The following is an 18,483-nucleotide window of genomic DNA, read 5'->3' as shown; positions in this document are numbered from 1 at the left end:
ATCCCTATCCAGTTTCCAAGATGTAATCCATAGCAACCTTCATCCATGAATTGCTGCCCCAGCTAAGAACTATGCGGAACACAAGGAATAAAACGTGTAACCCAATAAAAATGTAGCCAAAAGTTCCATGTTGGCCAGGTAAGGAAGGTGATCTGTACCCTCAATTAGATAGTCATAACAAGACTGAAAGTCTTTAAGAAGAACTTGTGATGTGTAGGCAGTATACCTATTCACGCTGGTTGAAAAATTAGATGCTGCATAGACCCTCTTCAGAAAGCCCTCTATTTTTCTGCCTGCTACATCTAGGAGAACAGCATCCTCTGAAGCCAGATTCGAAGTTGGCGCTATGGAAGGTAAAATGGCATGTAACTTCAGAATCTGAGGAAAATGCACAGGAAAATCATCACTTGAATATTTTGAATTGAAGAAATGAGGAATAGACATTTTAGCAATAGTTTTCCATTCTTTAGACAACGCACCCCTTATCGCGTGGTGCAACGGAAGGTTGTCTTTGGGCGCTGGAGTGCACAGGGAGTAGAATTCATCCTCTTGCTGAGCAGATTGCATAACACCTAGGATTTGTCTGATATGTTCTAACATCTCATGGAACTGGTTCAATGGTGCATCTGCATCCTCATGCAAATCCTCTCTGAGCCTTTGAGCTGAAGGCTCTTTTAGTGCAATAAGTTCAAAAAACGAGGGGAGTTACCCCAATGTGCACCACACAAAGGGACGGGGGTATATGCAGGAGAAATGAACAAAAGTGTCCCTATTCCAAGATATATCTTGAACAATAAAAAGGTATGCCAAAGGCTTGTCTAACACTGTATAGATTACTGAGAACACTGTAAGCTATCTGCTCAATTAAAGAGGCTTAATATCAAGCATGTCAAATTAAAAACTGGTCGTTTATTATAAATCATAAAATTGCTTAGCACCACACATTAAAAACATCTCTGAATACCTCCCTTAGTGGGTTACAATCTATAACCTGCTATCCAAGGGAATGGTCCAGTTCATTCTAAACACAAGGTTAAAAGTTGACGCAGCGTTTCGGTGTTAAAAATAAATTTTTCACCTTCTTCAGGACTAAAAATCGTTTTTTCCAAATCTCATCTTTTATAATTGATAAACTTATGAATGGAGGATGACCTTTCCAAGAAGAAATGTAATTTTCAGCCCCCTGGCTCTATTGCCTTAATGATAATCAAGTTTTTCTACCTATGTTCCGTGAGAGCCACCGTAATTGTTCTCTGTGCTGGAGAGTGAGATCCGCCCAAGACGTTCCGTGAGAGCAGGGAGGCCGTTTTTTTCCAAAACGGTTGTGTGGTAACTTGAGAAGGAAGAAAACGTTGACAAGACTTCGGCGTTTCTTATAAAAAGTTGAAAATCGAATAGAACTACAACTACCTCCATCCACCTAATCTTACGAGAGAGACAAATTCCTAATGATTTAAAGCGGATCTCACTCTCCAGCACAGAGAACAATTATGGTGGCTCTCACGGAACATAGGTAGAAAAACTTGATTATCATTAAGGCAATAGAGCCAGGGGGCTGAAAATTACATTTCTTCTTGGAAAGGTCATCCTCCATTCATAAGTTTATCAATTATAAAAGATGAGATTTGGAAAAAACGATTTTAGTCCTGAAGAAGGTGAAAAATTTCTTTTTAACACCGAAACGCTGTGTCAACTTTTAACCTTGTGTTTAGAATCAACTGGACCATTCCCTTGGATAGCAGGTTATAGATTGTAACCCACTAAGGGAGGTATTCAGAGATGTTTTTAATGTGTGGTGCTAAGCAATTTTATGATTTATAATAAACGACCAGTTTTTAATTTGACATGCTTGATATTAAGCCTCTTTAATTGAGCAGATAGCTTACAGTGTTCTCAGTAATCTAGACAGTGTTAGACAAGCCTTTGGCATACCTTTTTATTGTTCGAGATATATCTTGGAATAGGGACACTTTTGTTCATTTCTCTTTTAGTGCAATATCCACAGCTTGCTTAACAAGAGCCTCCAAATCTCCCCTCGTTATATAAGATACCTCTTCCTCTTTCTTAGCCTTCCCCTGCTCCATAATGCCTTACAGGAAAGTAGTTATGCTAGAGAGGCAGCCAGTTCCTGTTTTTATCCTGCTGCTAGGGAAAACAAATCACAAAACTCATGAGATATTGGTCTTCAAAAAAACAGTAATGCAGTACCTCCGCCGGGCTTCATTCACTCAAGCAGGCCAACAAGCAGGGCAGCAGTACTGACACCGTGTGGTCTTCCCTGTCTCGCTGACCAACATGAAACAATATCAGGGAGCTCATGAACAGGGAGCACACTAATTATGAGAATATCTTACATGCTGCCAAGCTCAGCAGAGGGGAGGAAAACAAGTGAGTTCACAAATTTAAACTATATTTCAAATATAACATTTAAACAATTCCAACATAGCATCATGGTCCTGTAGTACAACAGAAAACAAAAAAGGAGGATAAGAGTGGAAGGAGAGACTCCTATAAGGGGATGTTGGATATTGAAATGGGAATACAAGTCACTACAAAATTAGTTTAACATGCTGGTGATTCTGTGGGGAGGCGGGGACACCTCAATGTGTAAGGACTAGGACGAGGAGCATGGACGATGGGTAATAATGGCTGATATTTGTCTCCTGCTCAAACTTTACAATGTCTGTCTTTTTGTTTCTCTTTTAAAATTAGAACATTCTACTCTCAGTGGGGGAATGCTCAAATAGCCTTAAAGCAATACTGTCTCTGGGTATATCAGTTGTTAACGGCTGTCTCCCTCATTAAACACCCTTGCGGCTCGGACCTATAACTCAGGTTCAGGGACTTTAACAACCAGTATGGCCCTCTGCAGTCGGCTATAAAGCTTTAAAAAATGATTGAGTTGCTGTACTGGGCTGGCAGCGCCTCTTATCAATCTCTTAGCTATTTTTTATAATTCTTAGAGCAAATAAGAATCCATTGTTTTATTTATGGACGAATCACACCATAAATATGCAGGTCAATGCAGAAATTAAACTGTATATTGGCTTTTTCAGGACAGGAATTATCCATAATTTTCATTGTGTACTGTTCTCGGTGTGTGCTGTAGGTGCCTGTAAACCCTTTGCAGGAATAGTGCATTTTTTTGTCAATATATCCTAATCCAGGAGTCAGTGCCAGCTAAACCCAAAATCACAAGTTAGGAATGTTGCATCTATGCTGGTGGGTTTCTCTCCTAATAAAACGTATGAGCAGGGTTGTACCTACCAATAGTGCAGGAAGTACAGTGGCAGCTGGCCCACTGTGCCTCCACATAGGTATTTTTTTACTACCAGTCTGGGGTAAGGGTGGTCATTTTGTTTCACTTGCATTAGGACCCATAGCACCTTTGTTACCGCAATGATAACAATGGATTTCTTCCTGAAATCTAAATGAATTCTGATGACCAAGGCTATGGGAGACACCAGCTATACAGGGTTCTTTTCCACTTTAGACAAACTAATCAACTTTAAGCCTGTGACTCAAAAGTAGTTAGTAAGAGCTTAACAATATAAAATACACATATCACCTTTTGCAAGGGAAAGACTGTCTGACCCTGATTATTTATAACCCAGGTGGTGCCAAATGAACACATGATTCTATAGACTTACTTTGCACCACCTTAAAAGGAGTTGTTTGGTTTTTCCTCACTCGGTTTTACTGGGTGTGGGAGGGGAAACATCCTTTACCACACACTCTTTTCCACGCATGCATTAACCACGCATGCCTTTACCATGCAGATGCCTTTACCATGCATGCCTTTCTCATGCTTTGTAAGTTCTAGATTAAGTAGGGGTAATGCTCAGTGTTTAGGGATGTGTAGTGGTAAAGGGAGGCAAGGGTAATATTAGGGTTCAGGGTGGGCAGTGGTAAAGGGAGGTGAGGATGTTTTTAGGGTTTAAGTGTGGGTAGTAGTCAAGGTAGGCTAGGATAATTGTAGGTTTCAGGGGTGGGCAGTAGCAAATGAGCTAAGGGTAATTTTAGAGTTAAGGGATGGGTAGCAGTAAAGGAAGATAGGGTAATTTTAGGGTTCAGGGATGGGAATAGCTAAAGGAAAGGGTTATTTTATAGTTTAAGGTGGGTAGTGGTAAAGGGAGGTTAGGAGTAATTAAAAACAACAGGTCTCCTGAAAAAAGGAAAAAATTTATTTACATATTAAATTAAAAGTATATACATTCATATATAACACCAAGTTGCATTTGCCTCTGGGTAGCTAAAGTAGGGCTGCTTTTCTATAGACAGAGTGCTTTTTGGTTTGCTGATAACTTTGGCGCAGTTTGACGAATTTTTCTGAAAATTAAATAAAAAACCCAGTTCATCTACCTCAGCTCCTTCCTGGCAAGTTTGGGTTAATCCATCACACGGTGGCTAAGAAAAAGAAGGGATCCCAAAATGCAAAATACTCAGGCATTTTTTGTAGACTTTTTAAGAAGCACTGCTGCAAAAACTCCTGAATGGAATTGCATTCAATTTGGCAGGAAGCTCTCTCCCTCAACAGAGACGCAGTGAGCGTTTTGTTGCGGTCATCTAGAATCTCTTTCCTCAAACTATAAGCAGCACCTAATACACTTTAAATTTCTCATCAGCTTTATCGCACCCCGCTGCAGCTGTTTAAAATGGGACATGTCACCGACCCTTATTGCCTCTGTTGCGAATCCCCTCAAGCCTCCTATATACATCTTGCATGGCAAAGCCGGAGAGTGTCGTCATTCTGGTAGGAAGCATACAAGATAATATACACAATCACTGGGCACTTACCCTTCTACACTCCCTTGGTAGGGCTGTTGAGGTACATCTCCGACAAACCTGCCTCTCATTGCCGACTCACTACCACTTTATTACTTTTAGCCAAAAATAGAGTGGCCATGTCTTGTGGTCGAAAGCCCCCCCCCACCTCGCGGGCATGGCTGCGTGACGTAACTTATTGTAAGGAGCATCAATGCAACTACTGGGAGTTAATGCCATTACGCTCCTATCCCATATATATATATCGGAACTCTTCTTATCCTTTCTTTGTCAACGGGACTCAAATTCACCGGTAGGGGGTGAAACTGAACAGGGGATTAATCTTACCAGGATGCCACTCAACTATCTGTCCCATAGCACCAAGTGTAACATTGTGTAGCAGGCTTGTTCACGTGTCAGTGAGACTGCCGGTGTGTCATGGCCCATACGCCAATTGAACACTATGCATGATAATAAGTCGAAATATGTGGTGCGCATGTGTTACGGAGTCTAAATTTTGGCCTCTGCACCTTATTCTCACTGACTGTAGTTCAAATTGAACAGGATCTTTCACTTCGTAAACCCTTGATTGCATTCCTGTGGCTCCCCTCGATGGACCTCACCCACTAATATCCCGCTCTCTTTTGTATTTTCCTTCCTGCCCCCCGACTATGGTTTATGTTGTGTTGTTCTTTACTGATAAATGGCAATCAAAATATTATAAAATTAAAAAAATGGCAGGAAGCTCAATCTTGGTGCAGAAAGCATGCTTTTATTGTGTTTTGGTGTGAATCTGTTCAGTAGTTTTTGAAAAATTATGATTGAATAATATTTGTATATCTGGGCGGTTGGGTTCAAGGGTCTTTTGCAAGGGACCCTTGAAACCAAGTTTAAAAAAAGAGCCTTCTAATTGGCTCAGGGAGCTTTTATACCTTTGGTCCATCTAGCAAGGCTTTGATTGGCTGCCAGCACCTTGAAGAAAAATGTTGCTGACGGCCAATACAGGACCTGGGAACTTGGTCCCCTGTCCTGCATTTTTTAAGAATGAAACCTAAAAGGGTGCAGGGTAAGTACATCCTAGCCCTTGTAGGGGATCCCTCGGTCCCTAAAGAGACAAACATTGGCATAACCAATAGGTCTCGCTTTTGGGACCCTATAAGTTTTAGTTATGTAGCACAATATCCTTGGTACAACAACATTAACTGTTGCATGGTTAAACACGTATAAGGCCCCAAAGGCGAGACCTATTGGCTATGACACTGCTTTTTTTTTTTTTAAAGGACAAGCAGTGCTATCAGGCTCCGGCTGCCACTTAAAGGTAGAGAGAGAGGTGTGTGTAGAGAGAGAGACAGAGGTATGTAGAGAGAGGTAGAGAGAGAGAGAGAGAGGTAAAGAGAGAGGTAGAGAGAAAGGTAGAGAGAAAGGTAGAGAGGTAGAGAGAGGTAGATGTAGAGCGAGAGGTAGAGGTAGAGAGAGAGGTAGAGAGAGAGAGAGGTAGAGGTAGAGAGAGGTAGAGAGCTAGGTAGAGAGGTAGAGTGAGGTAGAGAGAGAGAGAGAGGTAGAGAGGTTGAGAGAGAGGTAGAGAGAGAGAGAGAGAGAGAGAGGGAGAGGGAGAGAGAGAGGAGAGAGGTAGAGAGAGAGAGGTAGAGAGGTAGAGAGAGGTAGAGAGAGAGGGTGGAGGAAGAGAGGTAGAGATAGAGAGAGGTAGAGAGAGATAGAGGGTGGAGGAAGAGAGAGAGAGGTAGCGAGAGAGAGAGAGAGGGTGGAGGAAGAGAGAGACAGAGAGAGAGGGTGGAGGAAGCACGTGTGTGTACGGGTCCAGGAAATGGCGTAGGGTCTCACCCAGAGGTAGGAAGTAGGTAAAAATTAAGGGTGCCAGGGGTGAGCCACCCAGGTAGTTGCTCAGAGGATCCACTAAGGTATAGTGGATTCTACAAGTAAAGAAGCGCCATGTGAGAATCACTGCATGTAGAAATCGCTTCACAATAAGTAGGTCCACTAATGATTGAGGAAGTGAAATCAATACGCGTTAATTATGGGCCATAAAGAAGGAAGACCACTGCAGGGGCCTGTATTCGACCTTGTGATCACAGGTTCAAATCCCGGCGGGTCCACTCAGCCTTTCATCCCTTTGAGGGCGGTAAAATAAGTACCACTGAGTTGGGTAACAATAAACACCTGTTATTTAGCGCCTTGAGACCCATGGGTGATAAGTGCACTTTACAAGTACACGTGTTGTGTTATGTTATGCTTAATTAGCTGGCTAGAATATTTTTGAATCTGGTGAGCTGCCCAGCTTCTGAATGATGCAGAGTACTAGAGAGCAGCACAGTGGCAAGCTGGCACTTAGAATCCATCACTGGTGAGCGTTTCAAAGTACATGCCATACAAACCCCCTTATTTACTGTTAATGTGTTTTGTCAAAAACAGCGAGGAGCTAGAATTCTTCCATATATCCATAATATCCAAGGGCTCTGATGCTTCCTATGAGGCAAGGGCCTCTTGCTTGCGGTTCCGCTCAGTTTTTTCGGGCGCGAGTCCTATAGATTGAAGTGTTATCTTGGACAGCTGGTATCTTTATATTGTGGCATTCTCACGAGGTACTGCCCAGGATACCCGCCTCTTCACTGGTGTCCCTGAAAGGAGTGTTCTGGGAGTTGCTGCGGTTTCTGCATGGGTTTGGATGTTAATGAACTATTACCTGCTGATCTGGACAAGAAATGTCCCACATGTCATAAATGAAACAATTCTGCAGTGCTTTGTGAGGGACGGGTACAAGCATGTGGATGTCTATGGTCACTTCCAGTTGGATTCAATAGTCCCTTTAGTCTAGACATTAAATAGAACTCTATCACTCCGGCATTTCGCCTCACGGCCCCTCTGTAGCATTAGTTGTGTCACAAAGTGGATCATGGTGCGTCGTTGGATGAGGGCATTCATTCCAGGTACAATGTGGAGATGAGAGAAGGCTCTTAGGCGGGGGTGGGGAACTTGGCACAGATTTCAGGCAGGACCTCATGGCGGACAATTGTGTACCCGAAGGCTTTCTGATCTCGGGTCTAGAAAAGGGCCCACCCAAGGGAAGAACAGAAATAAAGGTGGCTCGTGACACAGAGTATCCATGGACTCCAGAGGCAGAGTTGGAAAAGCCCCTTCAACATTTCAGTATCTCTTGCAAGAAGGAGAGTATTGCAACAAACAAAGCAAAGTATGCAGGTTAGAAATAAGTAGAACCAGAGGAGTTTATTTATCAAGCCCAATATTTGGAGAAACTTTGTAAGCGGACGTGCTCAGTACAGTAGCTCATCAAAAAGAAGCACAGAGCCTCAAGAGGTACGGCAGAAACGCTCACGGAACAGACGGCAAACTGATAACACGGTATTTTGCTTCGGCAGTACGTACCACACCTCCCCATAGCCCCGAAGACCATAAATCCAGATAAAATCAAACTTCAGGTACGGGTGAAAAATAGTCTGCCACCATGGCAAGTACGCATGTGCCACGACAGGGGAGCTCCTGCAGCTGCTCGAACAACATCAGGAGATAGGGAGGCAAGCTAGAATTTTTCTAGTACTGAAAGCCAATACTGGTCTTAGCACCGTGCACATGCCCCCCCCCCCACCTATGCAATGCAATAATCTAATAACGGTGGCACAACCCCAGTTCAGGCACCTCAGCAGAAAGGCAAAACAGTGCAACGAGTCATGTTCATAGGGCGCTCACGGGTATAATAGAAACTAAGACCCGAGAGGGATGTGTGGACCTCTGGCCTCACAGAGTGTAGCTTTGACAGATCTTTCCACTATACACAAGGTGGCGCTATTCCCACACATTGAGAAGAGAAAGAGCTGGAGGTAAGAGTATACAGCACAGGGCATTAATCATTCAATGATGGAGATGCCAAAAGTGGTAACGAGTTAAACAAGCATTGGCCGCGCAGCCGTGAAAGTGACGCGAAAGTGAAAGTGATCACGATCGTGCGCTGCGCTTAATGAGCATGATGAGGAAAGCCAAATGGCGCCTCTGCTCGTAAGCGCACGTCCGCGCACGTAACTGAAAGCTCTAGGCTGGCCATGGTAGCATTTTCTGAGCCCACTTACTAAAAGTCTCGCCAGGGCAGCGCATGCGCTAGCGCAGGCGAGACCTAATAAAAGGGACAAAAAGGGAATTTTTGCTGCAATCCCCTGGACTCCTGCAGGATCGCAGCGAAAGAAAAGCAAATGGCTTCTCGCCATTGATTTTCTCAATAATTTGGAAGAGGACGTGAGTCGAGCCTCCGCCCTGAGCCCATTTTGGGCCCTTGGGGGCCCCATCCCCTGGTGCCAATCTATAAAAAAAGAGGAGGGGACATGCAGCCCTGCCGCTTTGAGGTAGCAGTGGCCCAGGAGACCCTTTTACCTGGGGCCAAAAACTTTATTTCTAGGACAGTGGGGCACACAGCTCCCCTCTCCAATCCCAATGGACTGGAGGAAGACATCCACCGGTGCCTAACAATAAGTAGAGTAGAGGGGCACAAGTAGCCCCCCTCCCTGAGCCTTTCAATTCCACGGGACCACACCCCCCTGGGGCAGTCTCTTTCAATGTATCCCGAGGATCCCAACCATGGGACAAGCAGGACCGTGGGCAGGGAAAGATGTGAGATTCCACCCAGATCCCACCCAGCAGGAACTTAAAATGCTCTTGCTGAGTGTGACCACACTTCTGTTTCAAAACTCTGATTGTTACCGCCCGGTGAGAGCAAGCTGAAGTTGCTACTCCTGCCAGGAGAGAGCAATGCGGGTTCCCATGTCGGAGGCAGTTTGGGCGGCAAGGGCACTGGTGCTCCCCCATCAGCTCCCAATGTTATGTTTTATGGGTGCCCCAGGTGGGCACCAGGGCACCTACTTATAATGATTTAGGCCCCTGAGGGGTAGGGTCACTGATTCCTCTTGTGGCTCAGGGACGGGTGTACGAGCCCCCACCCCTTTAATTAGACTATGGCCCCAGGGGATAGGGTTCCTTGGGCCCATTTGAGCTGTGTAGGGTGCAATGTGCCCCCTCCCCTAATATAAACGTTTTTGGGCCTCAGAGGATGGGTTCCCTGAAGCCTCTTAACGCTTTAGGAGGCGGGGCCACAAGCCCCCTCTCTTATAATGCGACTTTGACCCCCGGGAATGGGGTTCCAGGACCCATTTGACCTCACAGAGGGAGGCCATGCACCCCTCGTTTAAAATATGTGGTTTTGACCCCGGGAATAGCGCCCCAGGGCCTCTTAAGGCTCAGGGAGGAGGGTCACATGCCCCCCTCCCCTATTATTATTCATAGGCCTCGGATGATGGGGTCCCTAGAGGCCGTTTGGGATCAGAGAGGGAGGCCATTTTCCCGCTTGTGTAAAATAACATTTTTTGGCCCCAGGGAACGGGGTACCCGGGCCTCGAAAGATTTGGGGGGGGGGGGGCAATGGGGTCTCCAGGGCCAATAGTGACTTTGGGAGAATGGCTGCATGGCCCCTACCTATCTTTAAAAAAAAAGACCGTAGTGGATGAGGACCCTGGGGCCAATAGTGGCTTGGGGAGGGCAACCATCCTTGCCCTTCTCCATAATTAGTGTATGGCCCAGGGCCCATTTGGGTTTGTGGAGGGTTGCCATGTGACCCCTGCCCTAATATAAATGTTTTTGGCTGTAGGGGATGGGGAACCTGGGGCATCTACAGATGCGGGGAAGGGGGCCATGCGCTCCCTCCCAAAATAATAAATGGTGTGCCGGGGATGGGGTCCCCAGAGCCCATGCTGGCTTGGTTGGGAGGCTGCACCCCCCTTTTAAAAAACAAATTTCCTGGAGGATGTGGCCCCTGGGGCCAAGAGTGGTTTGTGTAGGGGGGCCATGCACGCCTTCCCCTTCATTGAAATAAATGGCCCCAGGGATAGGGTCCCCGGGTCCTTAGAGGCACAGGGAGAGAGCTGTGCGCACCCTTTCCTCTGTTTAAAAACAAAATGCCCAGGGGAGAGGGTCCCTGGGGCCAATAGTAGGTTGGGGAAGGGAGCCGCGCAACCCCCTCCCCTTGCAGGAAGCTAGCTGCCTACAAGGGGATTGGGCGTTGGGCCTGGCCTGCAGCTGTGCGTGGCAGGGGGTTTGCCTTTACATATGGTAATAAAATATTACTTTACATTAAAAAAAGCCCTAGACACTATCTGAAAAAACCAAAGGTTAAAGTGACGTTATATATTAAGGTGAAATTTTCAGTGGCAACATAATGCTTTAGACTAAAAAACACTGAAATTCACCAGTTATAGATATCTCTAGTAACTATAACTCTCACCCTTAGGTAATTAAAACTTGTGCCCTCACCATGCACTGCTAATTTGCCTATATATTACATCAATCATGAGTTATTCTCTAACATGATTGATAACATCACTGCAACTTGTGAAATTAATTAATTGATGAGAAGACTGTGCATGGCAGTGTTAAATGTATGTGTGGCTTAACAGCCTGGGAAATCTGCCCCACAGGGAAATTCACACTCTTTGTGGCTAAACCGATATTTACAATGTACTGGGATGATTATTCTGCACAGTAATGTCCCAATACCTTCAAACTAATAGTTAGGGCCTCTATCTCAAAATTGTGCTGGACTGGGTGAAATGTTGGGTAGCCCTGCTTGGTTTAACAGCGTTTTCTATTCTGGAATTAGTGTCAGGGAATAATGTTTGCTGTAAGTTGGAGAGCAAATGGAGTCGTAGTAATGTAAGAGACCCAGAGCCTGCACATATCAATAATCGCCATGCTGTCCTGCGGCTAGCTTATTTACATCTGTTACCCATATTATTGACATATGTTCCTTTCCCTTGTGGTACACACACATCTCTAATGAACAGCGCTTGTTTCTGAGGTATTCTCTTTCCATTGAAAGGAACACTGGTATGGGCATGATAATTTTGATGGGTTCATACACCAGACTCTGGGTTATGAATTGCATCATTGTGTGTTCCCTTACAGAAGCAAACAGCAGCACACTAACTCTCCACTGCTCTCCACACCCTTCTTCCGGCCCTTAGCAAGGTGTGGACAAGGAGTTTTTTGCCGAAATGAGTTGACGCTGTTAATCTGTATCTCTGCACTACCTTGCACAATAAATGATTGGAACCTCTGTTGGAGTGCAGTTTCAGAGTGAGCCGATGTATGTGTGTGTGTGTATATATATATGTACGTATGTATTTTAATAGTTAAAATTGTTTTATTTATTTAACATTATTTACTGTTAGGGTGTTATTTTACTTACCTCCCTCCATTATTTTCAGTGGAAGTGTGTTATTTATCTGCCGCCATTATTTTTAGAGGGAAAGTGTTGCATTACATCTGAGTGACCATGTCTGGGACATGACCTACTCCAAGGAAGGGCTAGTGTAATTATACTATTGTTTAGTCACCTGCAGGGTGTTCAGTAACTTTGGAAGTGTGTTGTCTTCCCATTTAGGAGCATTTATTTTCAATTCTCCAGCAGCTCCCCATTGTCCCTCCCACATTTACTACTAAATAGTAGGCTTATGAGTGTGGAGATCTCATGCACCGTGGCGGAAATCTCCCAGAAATATTACGAGGCCGAGCTGAGGTCTCTGCATGTGGACTTGTAATAATGTGAGTAGTACTACTGTAGTACTACTAGCATACTACAAAATACAGCTTGTGAACAGTCCCTTATTGTCTTGTGTTTGGACAGATCAGCCATGAGTCAATGTCTTTGTGTCCCATGCCAGTGTGAGAAGGATGCAGTCACTGAATTTTCAAGCATCAGTTTTTTCGTGTCTTGGACAGTCCCTTGCCAGAAAGGATGAGATGCAGTCACTTAATAGTTAAAAACCCATTTCCTTGTGTCTTCCCCGCACTTTCTACAGTACCAATATGGTAACCCTGGTACCACATATTTGGTCCAAAGTATTGAGTCTGGTGGGGACTTCCTCTTGTTGTCAAATACCATAGAAAGGAACGTTGATTGTCATTTATTTTTCTGAGTTCTTGGACCAATGCTCATGATGTTTTTATCAATAATCATGAAAACAGTTGCTCATATTCCAATTTCTATGTATGATGTTTGGTATACAGTATTGGTGTGTCCAAAATGCAAGTGTGCTAATGTGTTTTGCATTTTCGTCTAGCCTCTAGTCCTTGGTATAGCTGGTCTCAGCCCTTTTCGAAGTGCTGCTCTTTTCACGGATGGACATGAACATGCTCCTCGTCATGGACAAAGACATCAGCCAGAACCATTTGTCCCAATGTGCCCTGGGGCACCCTGGAAACCCAAAGCACCAAGCCCACCTTCCTAGTAGCTGACAACACTTAAAGATGGCTGCCGAGATGACACACTATTAATGACCCACCAGCTCTGGGACTTTTGAATGTCAATGCCATTGTATATGTCGCACAATCTGAAGGAGATAAACATCCCAGTTTAAAAATCCCAAACAGATGATATTGATAATAAATACTGAGATTGTCTCAATAATGTTTCTAATTGAATACGTTTAAAAGTAACAAAAATACATTCTATTAGTCACCCCACACACCACAAGACTCCAGATCTTAAAGGTTTGATGTTGTTCGGGTTAAAACATTAGCATGTATTAACAAAGTCATTGCGTATCTGACACAGCAATAAAAAATGATTTCCACAGTAAGACTGCCAAAGTTAAAATTGCCCTAAGTTTCATTACTCATGGGTGTAGGGTAGGTGGTCACCATGCTCCTGATTTCACCTTTCTAATAGGCCTGGATTATTTTCCTCCTTATGAAAAGTTGTGAAAGTTGTATCATGAGTCCCCTGAGCGTTTCTAGACATGTTTTGTTGCCCCACAGCGGAATGCTAGACTGTGCTCTGGAAGGGGTGAAGCCAATTGTACCCCTACCTTAATAGTAAAACTAAAGCACTGCTAGCCAGGCTAATAAACATATTGTGATTGGTGGCAGCAATATTAATTCAAGGACAAGGCCTTTTTATCGTCACTACTCATGGAGAGACTGCCCGATGACTCTTGAAAATTAAAATGTGCACGGTCCATCTTATATCGGACTCTTTTTTTCTCCCAATTTTTTTTTTTTATTTTAAACATTTTATATAGCGCAAACATGACCCTTGAGGGTTTCGGAGCTCTTTAGAAGTATCAAGGAAAGATGAAACATGGATAGGAAACAAACAGCATAGATGAGGACAGTACTATGTACAGGATTCAGTAGCTCCAAGATGGGGAAGAGACCAACTCTAGGTTCAAACTGAAAAATCAACCAACAGAATTGCAGCAAGCTAGTAATAAACATTGTTGTATACATTGTGTCATATCAGAGCTAGAGGTTAGAGTTAATGGGTTCTAGAGCAGACATTTGTTCATCAATAGTACTTTGACTTCTATTTTGAATGAGACTGTCAAGGGGTTCAGTCTGAGTTCAGGAGTCAGGGAGTTCAAAATTCTTGGGGCAATACCCGAGTATTATCGGTTGTAAGTTGCTTTTTCTTATTTTTTTGGTTTCAACAATAGGGTGCTGGTACTTTTGGAGGGTCTACACCCACCAGATATCTCCAGTTGTTGTGCAAGGTACCAAGGGGTGTTGAAGTGAAGGGCTTTATGGGTCATGCAGGCCATTTTTCACTGTTTTTTTGTCTCATATGGGAGCCAGTTAAGAGATTTAAGATGTGTTTTGCCTGTTTGGTGTACATACCTGTATACATGTAGGGGTGGAGTACCCTTTCCTTGGGACTCTGAGTTTCTAATCCACAACATTAGATTTGTTACTCAGAATATTTATAGACATCGCTGCTAGCTGTTCTCATTTCACAAATGTTCTATCCCACCCGGCCCCTGACTTCCTCTGTGCACAGTTAAGAGTATATTAGTGTTATGGAAGGATGGATTGAATGCACAAAACTGGTTCCTTCCAAGTATTTGAGTAAAGTTTAATACCTGAATGGCTATATCACTGCACTCAATAACATCATTTCCGGATATAAGATGGGTCCTAAAACCAGCATTTCAGTTTGCCTTTGACCTCTTGGACAGCATAGTGGAAGGGGTGGACCAGAGCCAAGACACCAGATTGCCACCTTCCTTGAGAGACGGAAGTAGTTTCAAGGAACCAGGAATAAGTTTGCTACTACTGTGAGCTGAGGAGAAGGGGAGGATTGCCAGAAGCACAGAGAACTGACTGAACTCATTGTCAAGAATCAAAAAGTCCAGCTGTTATGTGCCCACTACTAGGACCCCCTACTCCCTGGAACTTGAGCTCAGGCTCAGGCGGACACTGGCATGGTGCAACCTCTGCCCAGGCAGACAAAAAAGGAAATGCAAAGTACTGGATACTGCTTTTCTGTGCCCCCTTCGGTGTTTTACCTGTGAGCAAGTGCACTGGGTACCCAATGTCCTTGCCATGGATGTGACTACCACACGAGGAGCTCAAGAAGATTTGGAATCACTCATTGCCTTCACTTTGGGTCGTTAAATGAGTAAGATCGTAGCCTGGTAGATCAATCCTCATCTGGCGTGAAGACCACAAGCATCTCGCACCATCCAGCACATCTAGCTTGGCCTCCTCCAGGACCATAACCTGTGCACAGGAAGACTGAACAGAATGCTCAGAAACATCATTCTGAACCTGGTTTGTGCAACCTGACGTATGGTTTAGAGCTATTTGAGAAAGTCAGACGTAGTGGTGTTCTTCACCCTCCATACACTTTATGACACACACAGAGGTTCGAGCTGTTTAAATAGCTTTCATTTTTGCACTCGGTGGAGATTGCATTGCTTGCAAAACAGCACATTTTAATTTGCTATTCCATCTATGAAAATAAAAGTCCTGACACTTATTGCAAAGTGTGCCAGAAATATATATGTGTACATATATTTTTTTTGTGAAAAAATGAAGATTATAGTAATATCTATAGATCTATCTATATCTATCTATCTATCGCTATATCTATATCTATATATCTGTCTATATATCTATCTATCTATATATGTATATATATATATATATATATTCACACCATTCACCATTCCAGGTACAGGAAAGCAGGCAAGGACCACAATTGAGTGCTCAGTAGTTGTTTATTCTTTTAGTCGCCATGACGCGTTTCGGTCCCTCCTGGACCTTGATCACATGACAGCGCTCATTGGCATTTTTTCCTTTTTAAAGTGACAGTGCATGTGCAAATTTCGATACTAGCCCAATAGACAGTGAAAACATACTCTTGTTTGCAAATCATCTATTTTCACGTTTAAACAAAGTTCAGAAATTGCAACTTTTTGCTTGTTGGATATTGATTTGAAATATCAATTATTGCCTAAGAAGTTGTAGAGACTTAATAACACGGTCTCCATTTATGTTTAACCATAAATACAAATAAATAAATAAATATATATATGTTTAAATATCTTAGCAGCAAGGTGTTATATATGGCAATCTAAATCAATGATTACAGAACTAAAAATCACAGTTCATAAAAAAAGATTTTTTTTATTTCTGTGGCAATTCATATGTTAAAAACAGAATATAACACATTGTAGTTTTCAATTACCCCTCCCCTGCTCATGACGGAACCACTCCGTCATGAGCCACGGGTGCCGTGTGCTCATGACGGAGTGGTTCCGTCATGCTGCGGCCGTTGTCCGCCGCTCCGCCCACGCTGCGCTGATTCCCCGCCTGTGCGGGCGATTAGCGCAGTGGGCGGAGTCATGACGGAACCACTCCGTCATGAGCACAGCTCAACCGTGGCTCATGACGGAGTGGCTCCGTCATGAGCACAGCGCCACCGCACTGCCCCCAAACCCCCCCAGCGCTGCGGCGGAATTCCCGCCGCAGCGAAGGGGTTAAACCATTTTATAGAATTTTGGCATAAATGCGGTTTTGTGAAACTATAATAATAATAACTTTATTGTATGATTATTTAAAATCTTTTACAAAAGCGGCAGAAGTGCGAGTTAAAAACATAAAATTTGCGTATTTGAAGTGCAAGAATGCTATACAGTAACTAAAAACAGTCCGTTTGGTAGCAGCATATGCAGAATTTGACATGGGAGGTGTGCAAAATTCAAGTGTCGGTGGTACTGAGGCATAGTTTATTCAGCTGATTTTTCTCTAGCTGATCGTATGAGCATTCCAGCAGCCGCATAGAACTTCCCAATTAATGCCAGATTCATCGGGACTGTGGTGGTGTAGATATGCTTTAAGGCCTCCTTGCATGATCTAACTCTGTGATGTATAAGCATGGTTCTTAAATACAAGCGCCTTGGAGAAAGCAAGGCTGGGCAACAACAAATAACATGCTCCGCAGATTCTGTGTGATATTGACACAGGCAACAGCCGGAGCCACTTGATGACCAGTTTTCCCAGTGGACTCTATAGTCTTGTATTGGCAAGGTTAAGAGCCTCACTCTAATGACATTTTGTAGGGCTTGCCTTCCAAGGCCAGCTTTTAAGTAGGGCTGGCATGTGGTACTTTCATGTGAGTTAACAAGGCCTTCTGCACCCAGGACCAATCTGATCCGTTCAAGGTCTTGTTGCCTCGAGATGTTCTTGACACACTTTTTTAGCAGGATCTTTACTCTACACTTTGTTAATGGTATGTCTGTAGAAGGTTCGATTGATGGTCCCAGTGTTTGTTTGGCAATCAAGAGATACCTCGCCCAGCGACTGTTGTTGTCTGTAAAGACCACCTGTAGCGCTGCCCTGATTGAGCCCGGGCATGCATTGATCACGTTGTGTTGGAGTTTGACAATGTCTTTTTTATATTCAATGTCCATTGTTGTAATATTGAACTCTAATCAGATCAGTGAACGCCTGGTCGTGTAGGGGAGCTTGAAAGCTTTTGTGTATAGACCCTCCAATTTTTTAGTCAGCAGACCAGGGAAGACAAGGTGGCCATAACTGAGTGTTGGCATTAGCTTGGCTTGCATAACTCGTCGGATCCCCTCCGTCGAGTGGCTTACAAGCTTGTGGTGTAGTTTGCACAAGCCATATGTTAGCTTAGCTGCTTTTGCCTCCAGTGCTTTAACCTGCAGAATAGGTCTGCAGGTGTCTGTAAATTGTACTCCTAGATAGGTGTACTTGTTAGTCGTGCTTATCTTTAGAGGACCCAGCTGCCATGCCAGTATTTGTTTTTTTGGCTTGTGACCAAATATCAGCACTTTGGTCTTAGATGCATTGGCTACAAGCTTGTTTACCATGTTATAGTTATGGAGCGTCTCTAATGCCCTTTTCATGCCAATTCTTGTGTAATCCAACAGGACGAGATCATCTGCATACTGCATAATTGGCAGTCTGAGGTGGCCCAATTTTGGGGGAAAGATGTTAGTTTTTAACAGTGCTTCTCCCAGATCAGCAGTGTATAAATTAAACAGGGTGTGGGGGTGATCACACAGCCCTGTTTTAACCCCCTGTTTGTGAAGATCCTGGCAGTTGCGAATATGCTAGTGAGCTTTACTTGCACCCACGTGCCGGTATAGAGTGATAGGATAGCCGCAAGCAGTTTCCGTGGTATGCCCCACTTAGCCAATTTTGCCCACAGGATGTTTCGATCGACTCCATCAAAGGCGGCGCTATAGTCCACAAAACTTGCATATAGTGGAGGGGAGACGGGCCCAGTTGCCTTCGTTGCCAGATATGAAAGTGCAATGGCGTTATCCATAGTCAACGCATTTGGCCAAAAGACAGTCTGGTAATGCGGGATTACTTGTTTTTTCGTGATCCATGTCT

At 43.9% G+C, this 18,483-nt stretch overlaps 1 protein-coding gene across 3 annotated transcripts in view; it reads left to right on the top strand.

Annotated features, from left to right (window-relative positions):
• Nucleotides 1-18,483, top strand: part of LOC146785927 (uncharacterized) — a 671,075-nt gene that overhangs the window by 188,924 nt on the left and 463,668 nt on the right. Inside the window, exon 19 of one of the 3 annotated variants that reach the window (XM_085635327.1) lies at nt 12,900-13,246. The exons of the other annotated variants lie outside the window; for them this stretch is intronic. Coding sequence (XP_085491453.1) covers nt 12,900-13,067 — 168 coding nt within the window. The 3' untranslated portion in view covers nt 13,068-13,246. Of the gene's footprint in view, nt 1-12,899; nt 13,247-18,483 lie in introns of those variants that run through there. 3 annotated transcript variants of the gene reach the window in all.

The sequence above is a fragment of the Triturus cristatus genome, chromosome 11 (assembly GCF_964204655.1).
Source record: "Triturus cristatus chromosome 11, aTriCri1.1, whole genome shotgun sequence".
NCBI classification, from domain to species: Eukaryota; Metazoa; Chordata; class Amphibia; order Caudata; family Salamandridae; genus Triturus; species Triturus cristatus.
Note: the sequence above shows the minus strand (reverse complement) of the source record. Positions and strands in the feature narration are given on the sequence as shown.